At 30.9% G+C, this 23,825-nt stretch overlaps 1 protein-coding gene across 1 annotated transcript in view; it reads right to left on the bottom strand.

Moving 5' to 3' along the window:
- LOC105832044 (zwei Ig domain protein zig-8) overlaps positions 1-23,825 on the bottom strand; it is a 312,677-nt gene that overhangs the window by 136,838 nt on the left and 152,014 nt on the right. The window contains exon 3 of the mRNA XM_028193050.2: positions 4,321-4,531. Within this exon, the coding sequence (XP_028048851.1) occupies positions 4,321-4,531 (211 nt within the window). The remainder of the gene's footprint in view (positions 1-4,320; positions 4,532-23,825) is intronic.

Genomic DNA, 23,825 nt, shown 5'->3' with positions numbered 1-23,825 from the left:
ATGTGAATAACACTTTCTCTCTTTTACATATCTACATTAATTGCCTCAATGTATAGAAAAATATTGTCTTTTAGAATTAAGAATAACAAAAACAAAATATTGAAATCTTAAAAATGTCGATAATAAAGTTTGTTTGTCATATACTTTTTGCTTAAAGAAAAACATCGATTTTTATTATTGTTAATGATAACAGAATATAAAATATACAAATAACATTGATAATTGACTAGATACAGTGTTTCGTGCTCCGTTATAGTTTGGTCACACGTTGACACTGCTATTGCCTGCTAGCAAATCTTTGCTGGCCAATCATTTTCACTCTCTCGTCGGATTTGCGATTACGTTGCTGATTACGTCGACCGAAGTGCATTCATTAACGGGCCATCGTAGAACAACCAGGATGGAATCTATTATATCATATCGTGAACTAGGATAAATTTAAACCACAATGTTGTTCCACATTCAGTATTAAATGGTACATATTCATCGAGTTAATACGTTTCATATAAATAATAACCTACACTATGTATATATATGATATGTGTAGCTTATTATGAGCTATATAAAATTTATATATTCATATGTAAATGTATTAAATTGAGAGAATATTAGTAAAATACATATTCGATAATGTTAACTAGAATGTAATTCCGTTTAAGCAGCAAATTAATAAGCTTGTTGATGTTTTCATTTTGCATGTATTTTAAATTGCTGTTAGTAACAAGTTACGAGTAAGTTAAGCTTAATAATAAAATTATGATCACATTTATTAAACAATGATAAAGCGACATTGTATTTTTCTGTATTTTATTGTCGAAACAAATAGCGTAGTTCATACTTTAAACCAATACAATCATGTGAGAGCTCGCGTAAGGCCAACTAGTATCCGAGACTAGAATCCGAGAAATGGGTTTGGATTTATTTGACGGGGGTAGGACAAGACATTTAACAAACGCCCGGGTGGTAAAAAATGCATTAGTAGTTAATTCCGGTGTATTTACACCATACCATTAGGCGAAAACATGTTGCGGCGAAAAAAAAAAACTAAATCAAAAATATATATGCTAGAGTGGTACAGATTGAAGCTCCACTCGCTGGCAGAATTTTATTATCCTCGCGAATTTTGGTATGTGAATTATTTTCTGTATATAGGAAACATTTCGAATCGGAAAGCAAAAACAGGAATTACGAGGATTTTGTGCCAAATCTTCTGTATTCAGTAACATGTAAAAATCGAATAAGATTTTAAACAAAATATACTTCTGTTAACATCTTCTTCAAATAATTATAAAAATAACACGGGAATAAATATATACAGTTGTAAAAATAAAAAAAATAATATAAAATATATGTAAATAAATGTTATAAGTATAAATCTCTAATATAAATATAAAATGTTTTAATAAAGTTTTTATTATTTTAAGAACAATGTTGTGTGTGCTTGTCATAAATTAATTTTTCCTGTTAAATATCATATTTTTGTGTTGTATTATTTTTTAATCTACCCTACTTTTGTTGACACTTCTATTAATTTTCAACACTTCTAATCTTTATAGATCTATTAGAAAACAGCTTTTCCCCTTCCACAAATCTGCAAAGTTACTTGGTACCCCAATGGAAAATTTTGATTTACAGTCAACAGGGACTTCCGCCTTTGCAGCTTTTTGCGAAATGGATTTGTAAAATCGATCTCCCCGTCGACTTCATGTTTTACGATTTTACGAATGAGAGAACGTGCGAAAGAAAGACGATTTATTTCGCGCCAATCTTCCCTCCCTGTTTCCAGACATAAACGCTCCAGACGGAGTAGATGCACCTGCATCGATGCGCTCGTAGCGCATAAAAAGGGGAGAATAAGGGTGGGTGGAGGTTGAAAAGGACTCGGTTCGTCGATGTATTTCCTCCAAGCCGCTTATCGAGCACGCCGGAGCTCTTACGTTCTCCTACGCTTCGTACTCTCAGTTCCTTGCCCCTCACTTATTCTTCTCTTTAACCTCGCGTAGAGTTCAAAATCAACAGTTGCATTTGCGGTTCTATTCCTAAATGGAAATAATTAATTCTAGGCTGGTTTTTAATCTTACTCATCGAAACGACAAATCTAGGTAAACAAAATGCGAAGCAAATAAAAGATTTTTTTTGCCAATACTACTCCGTTTCCGTAATCTACAAACTACAATTTCTCTTGCATTTCGCGTTTCATACTACCCTTTTAGCGAGTTTTAGTCGCTATTTTATCGGTATTTTATATCTCCGGAAAGAAACTAGAAAGTTTTTCTTTGTATTTTAAAACGACGAGATCTTATACAGATCTCGACGATAAAATCTACATAAGTTGAAAAATTTTAGACATCAAGAACTTTTAATCTAACAGCAAAATTTTAAAAATCAAACAATTCCACGATCTAAAGATTCTTAAGAATTTCAATAGTTTTAGAGATATGAGAGCAATTTCAAAAGCATCTCAGAATTCAAGAATATCAGAATTCAAGAAATTCAAAAATTTATCTGATTTTATATCAAATTTCTTAAAGATATCGCAGGAGAGATATGTGAAAAAATCTATCATGAGGATTTCTATTGGCATGTTTTGTGTTGAATTAGTATATAATTTCATTCTTTCGCGCACACAAATAGTTATTATATTTACGTCTCAAAATATATGAACAATAAAAACCACCATATGCGCCAGAATAAAAGCACAATTAATTTTTTTGTATAAAATAAAAGAGAGAGAGAAAGAGAGAAAGAGAGAGAGATTGCGATAGTTGCACCAATTTTCGACAAAACTGACGGATGTTTATTATGGTTGAAAGTTTACGAGAGGCGGATCGCGAACTGCAGTAGCAAAAATGTTGAGTTTTCAACGCAGCAGTTATGCCAATATGAAATTCTTCCGGATTGCATGTACAAAGTTATGTTGTTTATAATGTATCTTAGATCCAACTTTCGATGGCAAAATAACTCGTCCTCCCTTGCCCACTCTCGTTGCTTTTTATTTCGGCGACGCTCGCAAACGAAAGAAACGGAAGTCGTGCGTTATCGTTGTCGTTTTCCCTAATGTTCTCAGAAACTGCTGAAAGATTCACGAACGTAAAAAAAAAGAACGAATCGCGGAGACTTTGCCTAACTAAATCTTACGGTGTGCTTGCCTTCAACTTTAAGAAAGACACGAATAGTGTTCTCACTATACATTGCAGTAGTCAACAAAACTGCATTTTTATTCGTTGTTTGTGAAAGCGGATCGCAAAAACACTACTGATAAATATTCAATAATGTTAACATAAATTAATCTTAACACGTTGATTTTTCATGTCACACGATATTTTAAAAAGTTAGCTGTTTTTCCGTGGGAAAACACATCTGCCTCGTAACTGCGCAATAGATTTTATATATACAAGGAGATGCAAAATAATACTTGATAATACGTTGATATCTGTGACAATATGTAATTGTACGTGTCATCGCCAGCTGTATTGTGCAATCGGCATTCGTGATAGAATCGAGATCAAATTTCATACACGATACAGTTGCAGAGAAATTTCAAACCCTCCGTCACACCATCATTGAGTAATTTATTATTTATCACCATTATCGTATTAATAATCACATCAAAATAATATTAAATGCTACAAATACGTCAAACGTTGCAAACTGGCAAAATAATATTCTCTAGACAAATGCCAGTATGACATATACACGTACCAAATATACAAATAAACGCGCAAACTCAAGATTTTGAAACAAATATTAATGTCTATAACATTTGTAATATCGTCATTTAAGTTTTTGTCTATCCTTATCCAATACTTATTGTTAGTAAATTAAAAAAGACAATACTTTGTAAAATAAAAAAACCAAATTATAAAGCACATTAATATTAATCAACGATCAATACTTTAAGGGATTTTATAATCTATCTTTTTTATTTTCCAATGTCAAAGGCTATATGAATTGGTCGAATTGACCAAATATGCTGTATGTACTGAAATTCTACATTGATAATTTTCTTTCTCTCATACTCGTTAAATGTCTATGTCGATGGGCAACTTGTTAATCCCCAAACGACAGGGATTTCACAACGCAAGGCGACATCGAGAGGATAATCCCGCGACGAAGCACTTAAGCGTTTAAACTTTAACCCGTTCGATCCTGCCAGCTAGCTCGTGTCGCGAACAATCTTTTCTCCGAGACAGCAGCCGATCGAGAAGCGGCCGTAACATTCGTCTCCCAACGAGGGTAGACTTCAAGCAGAATCAACCCAAGGCCACGATTTACGTAACCGGGCCGATCGGGCGTGTGAATAATTCAGACGGTACTCACCAACCACGTTGAGACTATAGTTGAGCGACATCTTCGGCTCGGTGCTGACCTGGCACTCGTACACACCAGAATCACGCTGCTGCGGCGACTTGATTTGCAGCGTCCAGTTCTCCGACTTATCCGGATGGATTACCTGGAACCTCAGGTCCGATGTGTACATGAGGATGCCCGCACTCAAGATATGCATGTCTCGTTTGCGCATCCAGGACACCTGCAACATAAACAGAACAACCTGTAGACGTATGTTCTATACAAGTTTACTACAATGTGCTGCCGCAAACTGTCAACTTTCTACTTCTTCAATTGCCACTGTAATGGTTCTTTGTAATAAATTCTCAAGAAAATCGAGTGGTGACCAAACATCTCAGAAGTTTCAGTTTTTAATTAAATAATATAACATAAGATAATGTAATATATTTAATATAATATTTAATATAAATATAGAGTATTCTAAAAGTTACCAATACAACAAAATACAATAGAAGTTTTCCATAAATTAAATAATATAGTTGTTTGTGAATTTGTAAGTTTTAATTTTAAACAGTTTTTTTTAAGATATAAGATTTAATCACAAATTATGTTTAGACAATCGCATGTTTGTGGGTCGCGCGTGCGGTAGTGATTCGTATAATAGTCGACCGTCTAAATATGACTCTTATTAGCTAGCTTTAAGCTTTTATGTCAAAGTTGCTGCTTAAAATAAAAATTTACAAATAATTATTTTAATTAATTTTTTGAAGAGTTCTTGTTTTAGTATTTTAATTCGTAAATTTCAGAACATCCTGTATATCGATAATTTTTTTAAGCAAAGTATGATAATGCTCGTAATTTTTTCATTCATACTGTCAGATTTTTATAATATTATTTATGTATTAAGAATTGAAGAATATAATATACTTCAATGCTGAAACCCCTTTTAAAATAGTGCAATCATTCTCTTAAATTCGAAATTATTCATATATAGTAAAGTAATCAGTGAACTGTCTAATTTACATAAACTTTGCATCGCGAAGATATTCAAATTCAGGAACACGTTATAAATGTTTAGCACCGGAAGTTCTCAAGCATCAACGCCTACGCTGCTACAATACTGGTCCGGGGAGCCTGCAACGTCTTGGTCGTGTTAGAACAAAGACCACGGAAAGCACCCACAGCATCGTAAATCCCCGGTCGGTCGACGTGTGTGTCGCAAACGATCTCTATAGTCTCTCATTGTTTTGCGCGCGAACATGTCTGCCGGCTATTTAATGCGCCGTCAGAGTTCCGGGGCGTAATTTTCGAGCGCGCGTTGAAAACGGCAGCCAAACGCAATTATCAGATCTCTTCCCCCTTCTAAAGACTTTTCCGTGCACAGCGGTTTAAATTTCTTTATTACGAGAACTGCATTGAATTCGTATAAATTAGTTCCTAAGTGTGGCTTAAATGAAGATTTGTGATTTCTTTTAAAAAGGGCTTAATAATAAAAATTCGATTTTTCCACGTATTTAATCCTTAATCTAAAAAAAAATATTGTATTTGATTTTAAATGTTTTCTCATAAAAATGAATTAGTAATATTATTATAAAATCGCATATAAATAAAAAAAATTTGATTTATATTAAACGCGTTATAATTACAATACAATTCGTATACTCAAAACAACATGTCAACAATTGACTTTTTATTTCCTAATTTTATTCTTTAAAAATATTTATTCTTATTGAATATGAAGTTTGTGCTGCTTTCAGTGCTGTAGAAATAAAAAAAATTATAAAGCTCATATAAATAACGTTTTATAATTACATAATTTATTCATTAAATTTCGGTTAAGTAGAAAAGAGAGGCAGCTAAGCGGACGTTCAAAGCAAGTGATTAAAATAATGTACAGTGTATCCATTAAATAACAATGAAAAGTAGAAAGCTCGATTTAGATAGGCAACATACGATGCACTCGCATGATTGGATGATACCTTTGCGAACAAATGCCACAGACTAATTCGCGCAACGTGCTACTGAATCGGAGGTCAGCCACCAGCAATAGTGATCTAACCCCGCGGGATAGTGCTGCATCAAGCGGATTGATTGTCTCCTATCTCGCGACGATCATCATCGGTCAACCATGAATTTCATTTTGCAAATTGAGTTTCCTGCCGAAGGTGGCCACTGGAAGAGAATTGAACGTTCAGTGCTAAAAGCATTAATGTATAACAGTCGTCGACGCAGTAAAAACAATTGATTTTTGATGAACCGTTGATGGAGATTGATAATTTCACCATGCCTCGATCGATATTGCATTGACGTTCCTAATAGCGTTCAAGTTCTGGTCAAAACCACTTTTACATTCAAACTCTGTGTGAACTCTATGTCAAGATGTACATTATCAAAGTACCTCATTTTCTATGTAAATAAATTTTAATTATGTTTTATGTATTATATAATTATATTTATGTATTATATAATTATATTTATTATAACAAATATTATAGAAAAAAAGAGATATTTACATATATTTAAATTTTGTTATCATTTATAAAATTTAATATAATTTAATGCTTTATAATGTTAATATTTATCCTCTTTAAGATACAATATTCTTACTCTTTAATTTGACGATCAGTAAATTGTTTAGTAAATAATTCTTAGTAAGTAACTTTCTTCAAAAGTTTCTTTTTTGACGTAATTTAATTATTAAAATAAAACATATGTTTAATTATGTTTAGTTTCGTAATGTTTAACGACATAATATTCATATTAATAATTATCACAATAATTATAGAAGTCGAAACGCATAAAGATGTAGCACTGTACATTGTGATCCCACTGGACAGGAACGAAATATTTATTATGATCTAATTTGAGTAATGTTTGTATTATGGCAAATCATCATTGCATAACAGTGTCAACCGTTAGTTGTCATACGATATCGGTTAATACTATAGGATCGTTATTAGTGATGCCTGTTAGGCATTAGTACGATACAATCCACACCACATTTGTACCAGAGGGGATGTTACATGCACTCCAATGCAAACATATGACTGCAAATAAATTTGTTCGATTGCCAAATTTACCCTCCGCGCAAATGTGCATTATGCAAGCTGCAAACTTATACAAAATTTGACAATTTCGCGTATTAGTATATTTGTAGAATTAATATTATTTCATTTAATTTATTTTTGCATTTCATTTAATGTATTTTTCCTCCCTTTTTCTCTTTCTTTCTCTATATCTCTCTTCTTTCTCTTTTCAAAACCTAAATTTTATTTTTATGTAAAATAAATTTTATATATGGACAATTTTGTTTTTCATTATATTTCTGTTTCTGTTCAAAAAATGATGTAAATATTATAAAATTATTTTATAGTAACATATTTTCCAAAATAACACATTTTTTAATATGTTGACTTTTATATAATTTTATACAGAAAAAGCAGCTATAAATCTCTTCTATAAATTCCTCATACAGAATGCAACAATATCATATTCGTCGTATTCGGCAAATAATACTATAGTATCTTTACAAGTCTAATAATCAATAGTTCAAGAGTGTTGGTTATCTAAATGACACAGGATACCATGTTTTTATACAATTCTAAATAAGTTGCGCAAGATAAGCGCATGATATTGTAATCGATTATGAGAATGAAAGACTACAGAGTATAGACGTCGTCGCACATCGTTAGCCACGTAAAACCGACAAATTCGCCGCACAACACGCACGGTTTACCGCGATGGCAGCACATCTGCATGCGCTTCATTATTTATGAGGTCGCTGAAATGGCCAGATCGCCGCTCATTGGGGATTGACGGGTATCGATTTTGCTTGTCGCAAGTCCGCGGCGACGATTACGCGTCGCTCCGTATGATGGATGTTCGCTGGCGATGCAACGCGACGAAATGAAAAACGAGGGGAATCGCGAAGACAAAGCCTGCGAACTTATAAAGTCACGGTGTTCCCAGTCGTTACATTACAGCATACATTCGAATAGATATCCAATGGTGGGTGACATGTCTTATGGTACGTATACATACACTATGTCAGCTAGTGAACTTTTATATGTTAATTCTTTACCAGTGATATAAAAAATGAATGTTGGGAACGTTCAATCAAAAAAAGTTTTATTTAATCGAGCCTAATCAAAGTATGTTGACCCAATTAGTTCTTATAGAATTTAACAAATAGCATCTTGCCAAAATTATTGAAAAATATTTTTAATAATTTTGTTCTCGAATTAGAAAGCCGAGAACTCATTTTTTATATAGTTATTCGATAGTTGTGCTATGAAATGGCTTTCGCCCTTTGAGCATTGAATCCGTTGCAAGGCAACTTTCACGAATTACTTAGACAGTTGTTGGAATAATGGATGATATTTGGATATAGGAGCTTCCTGCAAATACCTAGCGTGTGAACAATAGTCACGATGCTCTGCCGAAAGGAGTTTGTTTACCGGAAACTAATACCTCGGTTGCCAATCTCAAATTTCATACGTGCTTGATCCGCATTGGTGCACACTAACTTTAGCATGGAATGTACATTAAAAACTCACACAATTCACGATAATTCACTTTTTGATAATACCTTGGATTATTCTATTTTATTTTTTTTTGTTCGTGAAATTACAAAAATAAACAATCTTCTGATTTATTAATTAAAAGATTTGTCTATGTATCATGGATTAAAGATTCATAAAATGAAAAGATTTTTTTAAAGAATTTTTCGTACATTTATGTACAATAGCATTTTCAATATAAAAGGTAGGATCTCTTTTTTTATTTATGACTTGATAGCTTTACAATAAAATATCGAAAATATACCCTTTTGTTTTTTTTAAGTCATTCTATACAATAATTTTTTTTTTCTTTTTCTCATAGTTCGTTTTAACCTATCCAGAATTTATGTCGCTATTGTTAAACATATGCACACCTATCTTGTAAAGGCTTTTTTCAGGCCATTTGATGGCCACATTTTCACAAATAATCTCTTTCGTTCGCAGATGGAATCCATTCAATAGAAAAACGTCGAGAGCTTTCAGCCTTTTGAGATAAGTGCTTGCATTGTGCGTAAACTGTCAACTTCATATTACAAGCATAGTCGTTAATATTTCGTCAGTTTTCTGCTTGAATTGTCAGATCAAAAAGTTTCATAGTTAGGATATTGTCAAAAAATATATAAAGATATACGGATATACGTATATAACAGTTAATAATAATAACATAGTTAAATATCATACAACTTCAAATTCTTAAAACCGTATTTTAATATTAAATATATAACGTATTAATCACAAGAATGCTGTTAACAGATTACAAATACAACATTTGTATTAATAGATACAAGATGTAGTTTAAAAAAATTAGAGCAATCAATTATAGCAAAACTTTTTTAAAGATTTAATTCAAAACATAATTGTGAGCATTGGACCGATGTTTCTTAACAACAATTGAGATCTGTTACGTCTCTTATTAGTGAAAAGCTTATTGCCGATTTAAGCAATAACGAACGACTAATTATTTCAAATATTTTGCAATTGTGTCAAACAATACGTAGCGCACAATTAATAATGACACCTGAATTAAAATAGAAAATGCCGTACGTGACGACGGTGTGCCGTTGATGAATTTTAATTACGGTTGACACACACATTTCCACACCACAGGAATAGAATTTATAACGTTCCGTTGTAGCGTGGACGATTTAATTTAACAGACTAACAATTTAATGCCCGACATTTTTCCTCACCACGCTCGCGCGTTTATTAATCCATTCGGTCGCTCATAACGAAATAATTCTATTTCTCGCGCGATCGCTTTTACGATATTTCGCGCGTTAATTGTGGTCGAGTTATCATCAATAGCTCTGACTATGCATGCGTGGATTTATGTGCATGTAATCTCATGATACCCCTAGATCCATTAGGGCATCTCGCACTTAGCGCTAAATGTACCCATCCGACATTGAATCTTATTACACTAATCTCATTCAGTGTCATCGTGGACTAAGAATCTTATACGCCACATTTAGCACTAAATGAAGAGTATAAACGTATGAACTTTCATTTCATAAAATGTTATACATATATGTATATATATATATAGATATGCTTAAACAAATTGCTTTAATAATATTGCAGAATATAAATTTGTAATATAAATGATTTTTTAGAAATATTCTTATCGTAATAAATATGCAACAATGCAATCAATAAAAAAATAAAAATCCAGCTATTAATAATGTATCTCAAATAATATTTCTAAATCCTAAGTAATAATAATATAATATATTTTACAGACAGATTATATGAAATTTCATATGCAGTCATATAAAATTTTTATTTATATTAAAAAATTCGTTTTTTTTTTAATTCTTTTAAAGATAAAAAATATTCATTAAGCTGTTCCCTGTTTGCAAAATTCTGTTTAATGGTAGGGGATAAAAACACGCACACATTGCATCCAAAAAATTGCGTATCGCGATATCTGTTTACGTTTTATGAGTTTATATCTGGAACGACGTGATTTATGACTCATAAACGTGGTCCCGTGCGCACCATAGATACACGAGGCTAACGACATTATTGCGTTGAGTAGACGTATGTAAAATGCCTGGGAAGTTACACACTTCCTTTCGATGTATCAAAATATGTATCAAAACACTAAAGATATATACTAAAATAGAAAAAATAATACATTCTTAATGCACATACAAAAATATTAATTTACTATCTCATTATAAAGCCAATTCTGAGATCTAAATATATTTAGAACTGAGCTTTAAATTATTCAGTAATTTAAATATAATTCTATCTATCATATTATTTTTAGATCGCGAAATAATAAATGAACAATGTTTATAAAACCATGTGACTTTGATAGTCATAGTCGATTTTTATTTCACGATTAGAAGTGTTACTATATACGTAATGTTATACTATTATTCGTGTAAAAAAGCAATAAAAAATTGTCTATATTATTATTTTAATACAATATTTTATATGCAATATTTATTTCTGTAAAAGTCAATACTTAATTTTAGATAAAAAAATTTACATTAAATAATTTTATTATCAAAATAATTAATAAAAATAATTTTAATTGTATTGCAAATAATCATTGTATTTCACATGACAATTGGATACAGAATTTCTCGTGATAATTAAATTCAATATACTAGATAGAAGTGATTTTGACAGAATACAGAATTATTGAATGCGCGTAATAATGTACAGCAATCGTGTTACACAATGTCGGAACAACAGTAATTGTACAGTTAACAAATTTGATTATCAATAAAGAAATTAATGCATATTCTAAATTAGTCATAAAAATTTCTATAAAATTGAAAAACGTGGCACATATTTTGATATTATTAATGTCAGACTTTCATCGAGTTTTTGTTATACAATTATAAGAGTAAGTTTAAAAAATACATCTATTGCAAATTTGACCGAAAATAACAAATTATCCAATCAATCGTATTAGTGTCGTCTAAAAAAAACGCGTTAGAAAAATCGATTTTACATTCTGCAAAGTGGATTTCATTAATTAATCGCGCTGCTAAAAATTATTATGGATTGTATAATACGCTAATCAAATACAGTTATTATTTGTATGTCAATACTTATTTTCATTTCAGATGAATGAGATAAATAACATTTGCTGTGATTAAACAGAGCGCTATGTAATCTAATCAAATTGGAACTTATTTTAATATGGATTATTATTTTTGTAATTTTATTTCAGTGATGTTTTTGGAGAGCAACTATTTTTCAAAACTAAATAATTAATTTTTCAAATAAACTGACTTTTACTTTTTGTTCAAGCACATAGCAAATTAAATATCGTGAGATACCAGTTACTAATAAATATATGCTTCCCAAAAGAGCAACAGACAAATCTTACTGTATAATATTTTCTCAAAGTAAAGTACGAAAAATAATTTGCAATTCGCGGCGATACGTGACCACGCGGGGCCAATTTGCGGTAACGGCGCCGTGTACTCCATGGCAGACGTGCCTGGGACGTCGCGCGGGTTTCGGAATCCATTCCTCCTTCCAGAGAAGCACGAAACGCGATAAACAAACGGAAATTACATTGCGGGTCCCGATAGAAAAATAGAGGCGCGTACCTGCCTTGCGGCAATTCTCAAAGCGCGGCAAAGCGCAGGCTGTAGTTTGCTCGAAAACTTTCGTTTCTTATCTCGACGAGAAAGAGAGAGAGAGAGATAGAGAGAGATGAGGGAGGGGAATCTATGCGCGTCATTTCGGGCATGCAACGCTTCCGAATTAGGACGTCGCAATGCTCCAACCGCGGGGAGACGAGTCGCTTTATGTACCGCTGAAATTTACATCGATGCAGCTGCGTCGCGTGCAATTTGCAAATGCACCAAGAGTACCTCCAATGCGAATCTTTCCTTAGTTGAGACACGAGTTTTGCGCTACCGGAGACTGTATAGATAAGAAATGCGATTCATCAACGATATTGCGAATGGCTTTGCGAGCGTTGAGAAAAGAGCAAGGTTCTTGCTTCGTTAGTTAAGTATTTAGGAAATGCATGTTCTCAAAAGGAAATACTCCACATCAGTATGTATTTTTGGTAATTATTCACTTATACAGAGCCACCCTCGAGTTATTAACTCTTTAACAAACAATGACCGCCAATTAAGTTATAAAAAAAGATTACTCAAGGTTATGTCCCTGATAACACATGTGAAGAACATTGAAATCGGGGGTAGCTCCGTATAAATAAATAATTACCGTATTTTTTTTAATATTGTAACAAAGATCTCTTATTCAAGATTTTTTTACAAATTACTGGAAATTTACATTTAAGAATTTTTTTAAATTTTATTGATACATAATTACATGTTTTAATTAAATAAATCAAAAAGACTTTAAAGTTCAATTCTCGCAAAACAAGATTTGCACTAAAATATTTTGCTGGGAGAGAACTAAAAAGGTTTCAATGTTTATATATTTTCCATTTTTTATAAATTTTTCGTGACTTTCTTAACACTGTGGATAGTGAAATCCTCTCGAGACTCTACATTGCCATCTGTAAGTTGTTTGAAACTCAGTTGACGAATCCTTTCGGATCACGTCTGTATATGCTTCTATCAGAAAAAGCGAGACGAATAGATACGTAAAAGAATACGTAAGAGAATGAAGAAATTTTACGTTCACAGATGATTTTTCGCCGCGACATGTTCCATGGATCGGATCTACCGTTGCAGTATGTATCGACGAAATGTATAAAAGTGCAGCCACGACCAGAGAAATTTCTCGGGGAATCTACTTCCTCGGATATAGTCGTTGGAGATCAAACTCGACACCAATATCAGTATACTATATTCTGACTTTTCCGAAAATTGAAAAAACTACGAAATATCAATTTCAGATGGTAAAAGGTATTTTTTTAAAGAAAATTAAGTATATTCTTATTGAGTTTCTAGAAATAAATAATTCTTATTTTACATTCTTTTCTGTAGCATTCTGAATTTAAAGAAAAGATGAGACAAAAGAACTTATCTTTGTAGTACTATCAGAAAATAAAATGTCTACTTCACTTTTCTTTAGTCGACCATAATACGAAAAATAAAAGCAGAAAGTACAAAATAAAAATATAAAAATAGCATAAAAGAATAGTGAATTTCGTAATAAGAACAAAAAATGATAAAAACGAAGTAAAAAAAAAGAAAGTTGTACAAAATTCTGTTTATAGTCAAACTACGGTATGTTTTTTTATTAGCATCAACAGCTAGAACGACGGACGATGAATTAATTGCTTTTCCTCGCATAAGAAATTTTCTTCAGAAAAAAGCTTCACTCCGCGACAAATCGATAATCAGCTTTATTGATAGGCTGCTAGAAAATAGTAATGGGGACACACGTAACAATATCGCGAACATTCACATGGCGTCATAGGAAAAAGAGAAAATCTTCTTTTCGTTTTTTGCTCATTTCTATCGAAACAAAGGCTACTGCCTTGCCATTGTGAATTTCCCGTTCATGTAACAATACGTGCATCTTCTCCCTTTGCTGTTCCGCGATATTTTGCTATAGGTCGTCAGATAGATGCGTGGTCTTTCCCACGTTTCCTTCGTTCTTCCGTTTGCAGAAAATACGAAAAATACAGAATACGTGTCTACAATCGGGATGTGCCAATAAAGTCTTACAAATAGATTCGAAGATCAAAGAATTGGATGGAAAAAACCAGGCGAATCAATTTTTTTTTTAATAACTGAGTTATTTACCACTTTAATAAATGTGTTATGGATTCATTTGAGAGCCATTAAAAACTAAATGTTTGATACATAAAATGATGATACGTATAACAAAAATTATAAAAAAAGATTTATCCTTTTTTGTATAAAAAGTAATACAATCAACTTTTATTTTCATAATAATTAAAATGTGTTATAAATGTAATATTTTTGTTGAATGAAAGGAAAAAAGGAGATAGAGTCATTTAATAAAATATTAAATAAAATATTCAGTAAAATTTTTTAATGTAATATAGATTTTAGCTTCTTTAAATTGAAAATTTTTCGCAACAAACCTCGTTATATTCAATAATTAATAATTATTGCGTTTTGTGTAGAATCTGAAATAATCTGTCACTTGTTATTGCAAAAACAATAATAATATTATAAATATAAAGAGCCAAATTTTAATCAAATTTATTTTACATAATCCTAAATTTAACACACATGTGCATATACAAAAAAGCAAACTATCTGGCTTTATCATCTAATTTCTAAAATCTACACTCAGTGTCAGTTGACGTGTAAATCAACGAATAGTTGCGGCATAGAACCAAGCCAAGAAAAAAAAGCGCAAAAATTTTGAACGTAATTCTCTTTATTCACCACGATTTGCAGTGTTGGCAGGACCGCGAATTGACCGCACTGCGGGAGAAAAACATTCTCACCCTGTGAAATTCTTTTGTCGATTCACCTTACTCGTAATGTTCCACCTTTGAGATGGCGGCCGTAGAGATGTAATACCTTTCTATTCTATTGAGATGAGAGAAAAAATGTTGTACACGTGGAGCCCAAAATGCAGTTCTCTTTTTTTTTATAAAATTCTTTCGCTGTCAAGTATATATGAATTTTATTCGATTCAGAGCCTGACTAAAGAATAGGAGATGTTCGTTTGTAGCATCAATTTATCATCCTCAGATATAAAACAGTATCTAGAATTTATCGACATGTATGATTTTGTTTGTGCATGGGGGAGATTTTATTGCAATAGGTGAAATATATCTCCTCGCGTAATTACAATTGATGAAAACTTTTTGAAAAGCTTTCTTAGTTATCAATTACCATATTATCTAATTTTAATTATATCTTTTAGTAATACAAAACGTTAAATTGTAACTGTCACGCTCCTTTTCTATTCGTAGGAATCTTATAAGATAAAAATCTTATAAACGATACTACATGCGATTCATGTGAATAGGACATTTTGGCAGATTTCTAGTGACTGAAGAGGAAGTATTTTTGAATGCATCGACAAAATTTATGAGCAATAGCAAGAATGGATGCGGATCAAGGTAAATGGTAGAAACGAGAGACGACAAGAGAGATAAAAAGAGATGGGGTACATGTAAAGTAATCTTATCCTCGCTCGTCCTTCTCTCTCACTATGTCTGCCGCTATTTAGCTTCAAATGGAAGAGGTACATAACACCAGGCAGATAGATAAAGCAAAGTGGTTTATTTGCTTTCTGGAGCCGAGACGTCTCCTTAGAGGTAATTTGCACGGTAAAATGCACAAATAAGCGTATTGTTGGAAAAATAGGTTAAGAAAGCATATTGCAGTCACATAACTTTGTTTGCATTAGTTATGGGCATTAGCTTTGTGGACATAAACTTAATACAAAGAAGAACATTTTAGAACACAGTTCTAATAGAAAAATAATAGATAAACGTTTTACTTCTGTATATATATATATATATATATATATATATATATATATATATTCACTTTTTAGAACAATTTATTGAAAGAAATTTGAAATAATAACTGCATTGACTAAATAAAATGAGTTTTTTAAAAGATACAACATATGTAAACATAAATATTTGATATTTTATTTCTTATTAATTTTCAATATTATAGTCAGTACGTATAAAAAAGGTATCATTATACATAATTATTTAATATCTATTTATTTTGATATTTATAAAAATAGTTAATCTACAAATAATGTTTAAAATATGTTAATAAATATTTTAATTTATTGTTTAATGCATATAAATGTAAATAAATTATTCATAAAATTAAATAAATTAAGAAGTAAAATTTGTAGAAACACCGGTGGCAAAGCTATTTTTTCTAATTGTACTTTTCAAATTATGGGTTAAGATAAAAGATTCTGCTAACTCTTATGGATAAAACTTCCTTCTTACATTCATTGCCATCCGTTTTGCTCTCGAGACTTTCGAGAGTAGAACGCCTACGGCCAGAACCTTACTCTCTCAATATCGATATTGACTTTCATGATGCCTCTTGATAAGTCGTCCTCGGAACAGTAAAAATATGTAATGAAGTAAAGGAAAAGAATAACGGATTTATTTTTAGCTTGTTCGATAGAATAATAATAAATTGAAGAATAAAAATAAATACATTACAAAATAAGTACATAAAATATAAATATTAAAACAGAAATTGACTTGAATTGTAAGAACTAAATTAACTGATTATTTAAAATAAAATATCTCTTTTCCCAAATTGCTCTAAAACACACACATATATATATATAAGTTTATATAAATACATCAAAGTTCACTTATTAGTTGTATCACATTATACATAGAGAGGTTTAAAGTAATTATCGATTATTTAACTTTTCTTATAAAAGCATGTTTTACTATTATTGTCATGTTTATTGCTTCCCAGAGTATTCTGTGGACATACTGATATTTCATTCAACTGTATTTTTGTGCGTCGACCTTTTTTAACGAGACAGTGACTAGTACCTTGCCTGAAGTAATCGATTCGAATGACACACGCGCGGATGGGCGACATGGCAGGAAATAAAAAGGAACATATATGCGACATAGGGACAGTAGGATGACGCAGTGGGAAGTGGATTTTGGTCGGTCACATGGTACATGGGAAAACGGAACGTCGCTCGCAAACGAATATCGCCAATAAACTGCCAATCCAATTTAGTTACGCAGAAAATACCGCTACTCCACTTTTATGATCTGCCACCAGTCTCTTCCTTCGTACTTGCATCTGAATTTTCGTTCTGCCAAAGAAAGCTTGAGCCGGATTCTTTGTCGCACTTTTTCAGCCCCCCTCAGCAATCAAATTTACCGCTGTTCGACGAATAACGATAACGACGAAGTAAAATGCAAATATCATCGCGATGAATCCTTACAGATTTTCTCCCCTTGGAGAATTACATAATAATCCCGATAAAACACCCTTTGATGATGATGAAAGAAAGAGAGAGAGAGAGAGAGGAGAGGGACATTCTGTCACTTTGAACGAGAGCACAAATATGTTGCCGTAAGATCCCCTTTACGAGCAGGATTTGTCTCTTTAACGCGGCTATAAAAAGTGACATTCGGCGCGAAGAATTCGGTGAAATATTGCTTGTGATATCTCGACATTTTAGTCAGCCGAACTGTCGCAAAAGAAAATCCAGATTACTTGCTCCAGAAACTAACAAGAAAACAAACGAATCAAGATTTGAAACAATTTCTACCGTTTATTTGTTTGAAATAATTATGAACATCCACGTACACATCCTAAAAATTTATTTAATACGCGCAGTAGTACATGTTATATTTATATAGCAAATATAGATTTATTTTTAATTAATATGCTAGATTTTATTTTAGAAATTTTTGATGTAACTTTTCGATCATCCTTCTAAAGCCAAAGATAATAGAACTCTCTCTCTCTCTCTCTCTCTCTCTCTCTCTCTCTCTCTCTCTCTCTCTTTTTCTCTCTCTCTCTTCACATTACCTTAAAATCAATTTCCTAAACAGGTGTACTAAGAGACTTAATAATAGTCTGTTTAATATTCAATAATTTTATAATAGACAATAAATATCGATACCGATACCATCGTGTGCACATCACGCGCTATATAAACCAATATAAAACTGAAGATTTATAACTTTACGTAAAACAGTATAAAAACTTTATGTCAACAGCCGGAGGTTCCGTATGAATCCCATCGATATTATTTAACAGCTACGATATTTTCCAATAGCCCCGTCTGACAAACCGAAAGCAGATCGATACACTTCGATGCTGGAGGTATAATTTTTTCATGCGTACGTCTCACGGTGCTAGTAATAAAAAGCGAGCATAAAACAAACTTTTGTAGTTTTCTTTTCCTACTGACAAAAATGTGTATTAAAATAAAATGTTTTCTAACGAGAGATTACTGTGATGTAGTTAAGTAAAATTCTAGTGTTAGAATGACACCGAAAAACTCACTAAGTTTATTGCTTTATATTTGTTACTAATAAATACAGGATCAAGAAGTAATGAAAATTCATTATCACATTATCTAACATCCATGTCCCTGTTCTTCAAGAGTGAGTTACAATCATCTTTTTATTAATATCAAGAGAAACTGCCTCATTACGTTATATTACATTATAAGACATTACGCTAAAAATAATTTTTGTATTTAAATAAAATTAATGTTAATATTTTTGTTAGCCAGAGTGTAAATATCTTTCGTAAAAATTTCACAAAAAAATAATTTTCGGTTTTTTCTATATAACTAATTCTTATATTATTTGTATTATATTAAGAAATGTGTAATCTTTATTTGGTTTTAATTAAACTATAAGCCTTAAATATAATATTAGCTTACAACAAATTGTTGCTGATTGCGAAAGAAAGAGAAAACTGCCTCATTACGTGTACAGAAATACCAGTGTATTAGAAATTTGAGTTACACATGAAATTACATTGTAATATAAATTTGTAAAGCGACGTTCGTTAACACGATTAAATGAAACATTTTCGGATAGACAAACTTCACAACACGCATTATATAGAAGGCTTATAGTAGAATTACGGGAGGATTAGTATAGATTAAGCTTGCAGTCAGTGGATGTCTGTAGTTTCTATGCTAACCGCGGCCTAAATACATATCTCACTTCTGGCTTCTGGAACGATATCCGACTTGCTCTTATCTCTATCGTCCAACACAGAAATGACCGAACAAGAAAACACATATTTTCTTGCAGTACATATTTTATGGTTATAGATAAATATTTTCCAAATCACTTCACATTTTCTTTTAAATGTTTCAAAAAAGTATATTGAATCAATTTCATAAAATTTAACTAATCTTTAAAGTTTTAAAATCATTTAAGAAAAAAAAACTTAAAACGCATTTTTAAAGTAAAAAATTCTCCAGATGTAAAAATTTTATAAATATTATGTAAATTTGTAATTAAAAATAAAATATAAATTTTTGCAGTATTGAATTTAATAATATATTCAAAATAAATAATTTTACGATAGATTCATAACAATATTGCGTTTTGTTTTTATATGGCTTATTATGTTAATAATTACAGCTTTTATTTCGACTGAAGAGAGAATACAATAGATGTATGCAACGTGTAATGTTAATTCTGTTAAAAACTGTGTACAATAATTATTCCACAAAAAAATCTAGTGTAATCAAACTCGAATCGAGAATGTTTGACCAAATAAAGAAGGTTTCTTTTTCCTCATTGTATTTTTCCCACATTTTTCCTCATATTTTATAATATAAATTTTTAAACAGTTTGTATATTGTCGTACGTGCACCACTTCCCTTAATAGAATGTTTTTTTTTTTATAAAAAAGACAAAAGCAATATAAACAAATAAATAATCATAATAATAAATAAATGTATAAAAGCGCTTCACGTTTCAACATCTCATAAATTTAAAGTTGTAAACACAAAGACTAGTCAATATTATGGATATTATATACATATATATAATAAATGACGCGTAAAGACTTAATACAAAATATTTGTATTTTACGGTGAAATAATTTGATACATGGTATAAATATAAATTGTACTTGGTATGTAATTGATGTGTGATAGTGTAATATAATATATGAACTGTATTGACAACGTACGTGAGTAAAATTAAACACACACACGCACACATTAAATATTCCGAAAATTAAATGAAAAATTTAATTAAAATAGAAAAAGCAATAATCTTTAGTTAAATAATTTTTGGTTTAATTGTTCTTAAAAAGATTCACTTTACATGTGATAAAAATTTTTTTTCACTTTTATCTGTTTATAATATTTTTGTTGTATATTAAATACATACACTGAAAAAAAGTAATATATTCAATAAGATATGTTATTGCGAGCTGCCAATTAAAAATATACTCAATACAATAATATATGCTATTGCAGTATCAACATTGTACTTGCATTAATAGCAAATATTATTGTATTGAGTATTTTATGTAGTTGGCAGCCCGCAATCACATATGTTATTGGCTATATTTTTTTTCTGTATATAAGATATTTTTTCATACAAAAATTAAAATATATTTCCATTCGTCAAAACAGTTCAAAAAAGTATTTAAAGTTGACCACAACTAAATTGTTTTCTTTTATTTTGAGAAGCAAAAAAATTATTTTATAAAATAAAGAAATTACGATGTTTGTATATGCACCGAACGCAATCAGAATTATACAAGTACTTATCTACAATAGATCCAATTGATAATTACCCATTTAAATCGTGTCTTCCTAAAATTGGGAAATAATTTTTGCCCATAGTACATCTTACGTTTCGTGCGGAACAAAATGAAGGCAAAGCTCTAATCCGGCCGGTTGGAAAATGAAGCGAAACAAATAGAAGCACCCGTATACGTGCGATGCACTTTTACGGCATCATCAACGGTAGATGTTTGTAGGACCGCCGTATCAGTAGGAATAGTTCTCTGTGCTCAGAATTTTAAAATACTGTAAATTACATTTGTTTTCCCTCCCTTCTAAGTTACAGATAATATAAAAGTGCCGTGTTTATCTTAAAAATAGGATATATTTAACTGTAACTGTAACTGTGTTATTCATGAATATGTTAACAATTATTTATGTTTCAGTTGCAATGAAAATCACGAGAAGTATTAAATATACAATAATAATATAATAATAATAATAATAATTAATCGCAAATGATAGTTACAGAAGATATAAAGCATTTTCAAAACATATATATTTCTTTCGTATTAAATAATGAAAACAATGAAACGATATATGAGAGAATGTTTTAGTGATAATGTTTTCCGAGATCATTTAATCGTACAGATACAATTAAAACTTATTTTCATTTTTTGTTTTAAAAGCAATCTATTTTTGGCGATTAAATTAAACAATAAAAATAAATCACGTCTCAATATCTCGCTTCAATGAAGAGAAACTCTCCAACAATCTCCCCAGAAGTTACATGAAAAACAACAAATTCGATTGGTCATTACAAGTTTTACATGTACTTTGTATTCGGCTAATTAAATTCTTCCATTGTCTCATGCAAGAAAGAGCTACATTTCCCGATAGATCGGACTACCACCTAAGAAACGAAAAAACAATGATTCAAAACAATTGTATTGCAAAATGACAGTTAATCATTAAAGCGATTATAAGTTTAAAAATATCTAACATTTCTTGGGAAAAAAATATAATTCAAAAATAATATTATAAATTAAATTTAAGTTTTAAACTTTTTTAAAATAAAGTGTTATACTTTTCACATATGTTTCAATTAGAGTATTATGTTAATATTATATTTTTAAAATAAAACGAGTATTTCTAATATAATTTTTACAATTTTACACGTTGAAATCGTTTCAAGTGTTTGCAATCCATTAATAAAAGTGTTTAGATGTAACACAATAATATATGTTAATTCAGAAATATAAATGGAATTGTATTTTTTAATAGATTATGCAAGAAAAATTTACAAATAATAAAAATTTATTAAAATACTATATCATACATGCAATTAACACATATATTAATAAAATTAATATATCTCTCCATTGTTCTTTCGTTTTTTAAACTGTTAATGAACCATTTTACGATTTCTTTCATAAATCACACACACACACACACACACACAAGCAAAATCCTATTAACAGAGAACTCATTTATTACTCCTATTCTGTAAGTCTATTTAAAATAACATTTATTAAATCGCAAACAATGTAGGAAAGTACATTTGTGAAAGACCATGGATCTATTTCTCTTTCTGTATTTTAAAGACATTTATCATGCAATTTATATTTGTTATAAAATTAAAAAATATTATTTAGCATTTCCATTTTAGGTTGGACACGAATATGTCGTTGGCACAACACCAAATTACGAACTCGTTGATGAATGTAAGCATAGAGCTCATTGCTCATGACGGATGTTTCGTTTGATCTTGAACATTAATTACATTTCGTTCTCATGGGAAAATATTCTGCTTTACGACGCGCGGAAGTATCACATCCGGCAAACAAATTGGATGGTCTATTTACATCGAATTGATAAATCTCGACGGAATTTTCATCGTCGAAAGAGACTATCTTTAATGTATACTTTGCGATCTCTCAAGCTCCCAAACAGTGATAACAAAATTACATTGTAAAATAAAATTTTTATTTATTATAATTTTGAAATGAAAAAATGACTTGTTTATTTCTTCTTAAAAGCGAAGTAAATTTCGATGAAATACATATTAAAGCAGCAGCATAAATTAAGGCGCTATTTCAACTTTAGTAAAATTCTCTCTTAAATTTAAAAATAAAAGAGCTCTTTTTCTCTCAAATCAAATATGAAAATTTTCTCGTTTTATACTACACTATTTGTATTTAAATGTATAATATATTCAATTATTATTATTGAATTAAATAGCACTAAATAGTTAAATTGTGCAATGCAAATATGGTTTAGTGCTGTGGATAAAGAGAGAAAGCTAATACATAATGGATATGTAGAGACCAAATAAAGCAATGACGCGCTGTTAAATTAATGCGCAATGGACTTGTCGGGGAGAATTTAATTTGAATTTTAGTAGAACGTTATTTAATAGCACAAAGCTCTTTCGGCCTTTCGTTCGGCCGCGTGGCCAGTGAAAGTAATGATACTTTGATGAAAATATTGGACTTGCACGTTTTAAAAAGACTGCGTAAACATTTAGTAGTGGAGCATAATACTTTAAGAAAAGAGTGGCTCAAAGAAAGGAGCGTACATATTTACATTAGATATCTCAGCGAGATTCCTATCGAAAGAGAATGCCTTTGTGGACACGGCGATATATCCCGCCGTTGCACTGACAGTTATGAATGGTCTGGTATTGTGTAAAGGAGAAATTTCACTTGCTCTCGACTCTGCGTTCTTTTTTTCTACGTCGATCCCACGCGATGGTATCCGACGAATATTTCTTTTATCGGAAACGTGCGAATGATTCTGGCGTTTATCCCATCGGCACGTCTTGCAATTTTCGCTCCATGTCATCTTCACTCGTTTATCTGATGTTTG

This window comes from Monomorium pharaonis, chromosome 9, assembly GCF_013373865.1.
Source record: "Monomorium pharaonis isolate MP-MQ-018 chromosome 9, ASM1337386v2, whole genome shotgun sequence".
In the NCBI taxonomy this organism is placed as follows: domain Eukaryota; kingdom Metazoa; phylum Arthropoda; class Insecta; order Hymenoptera; family Formicidae; genus Monomorium; species Monomorium pharaonis.
Note: the sequence above shows the minus strand (reverse complement) of the source record. Positions and strands in the feature narration are given on the sequence as shown.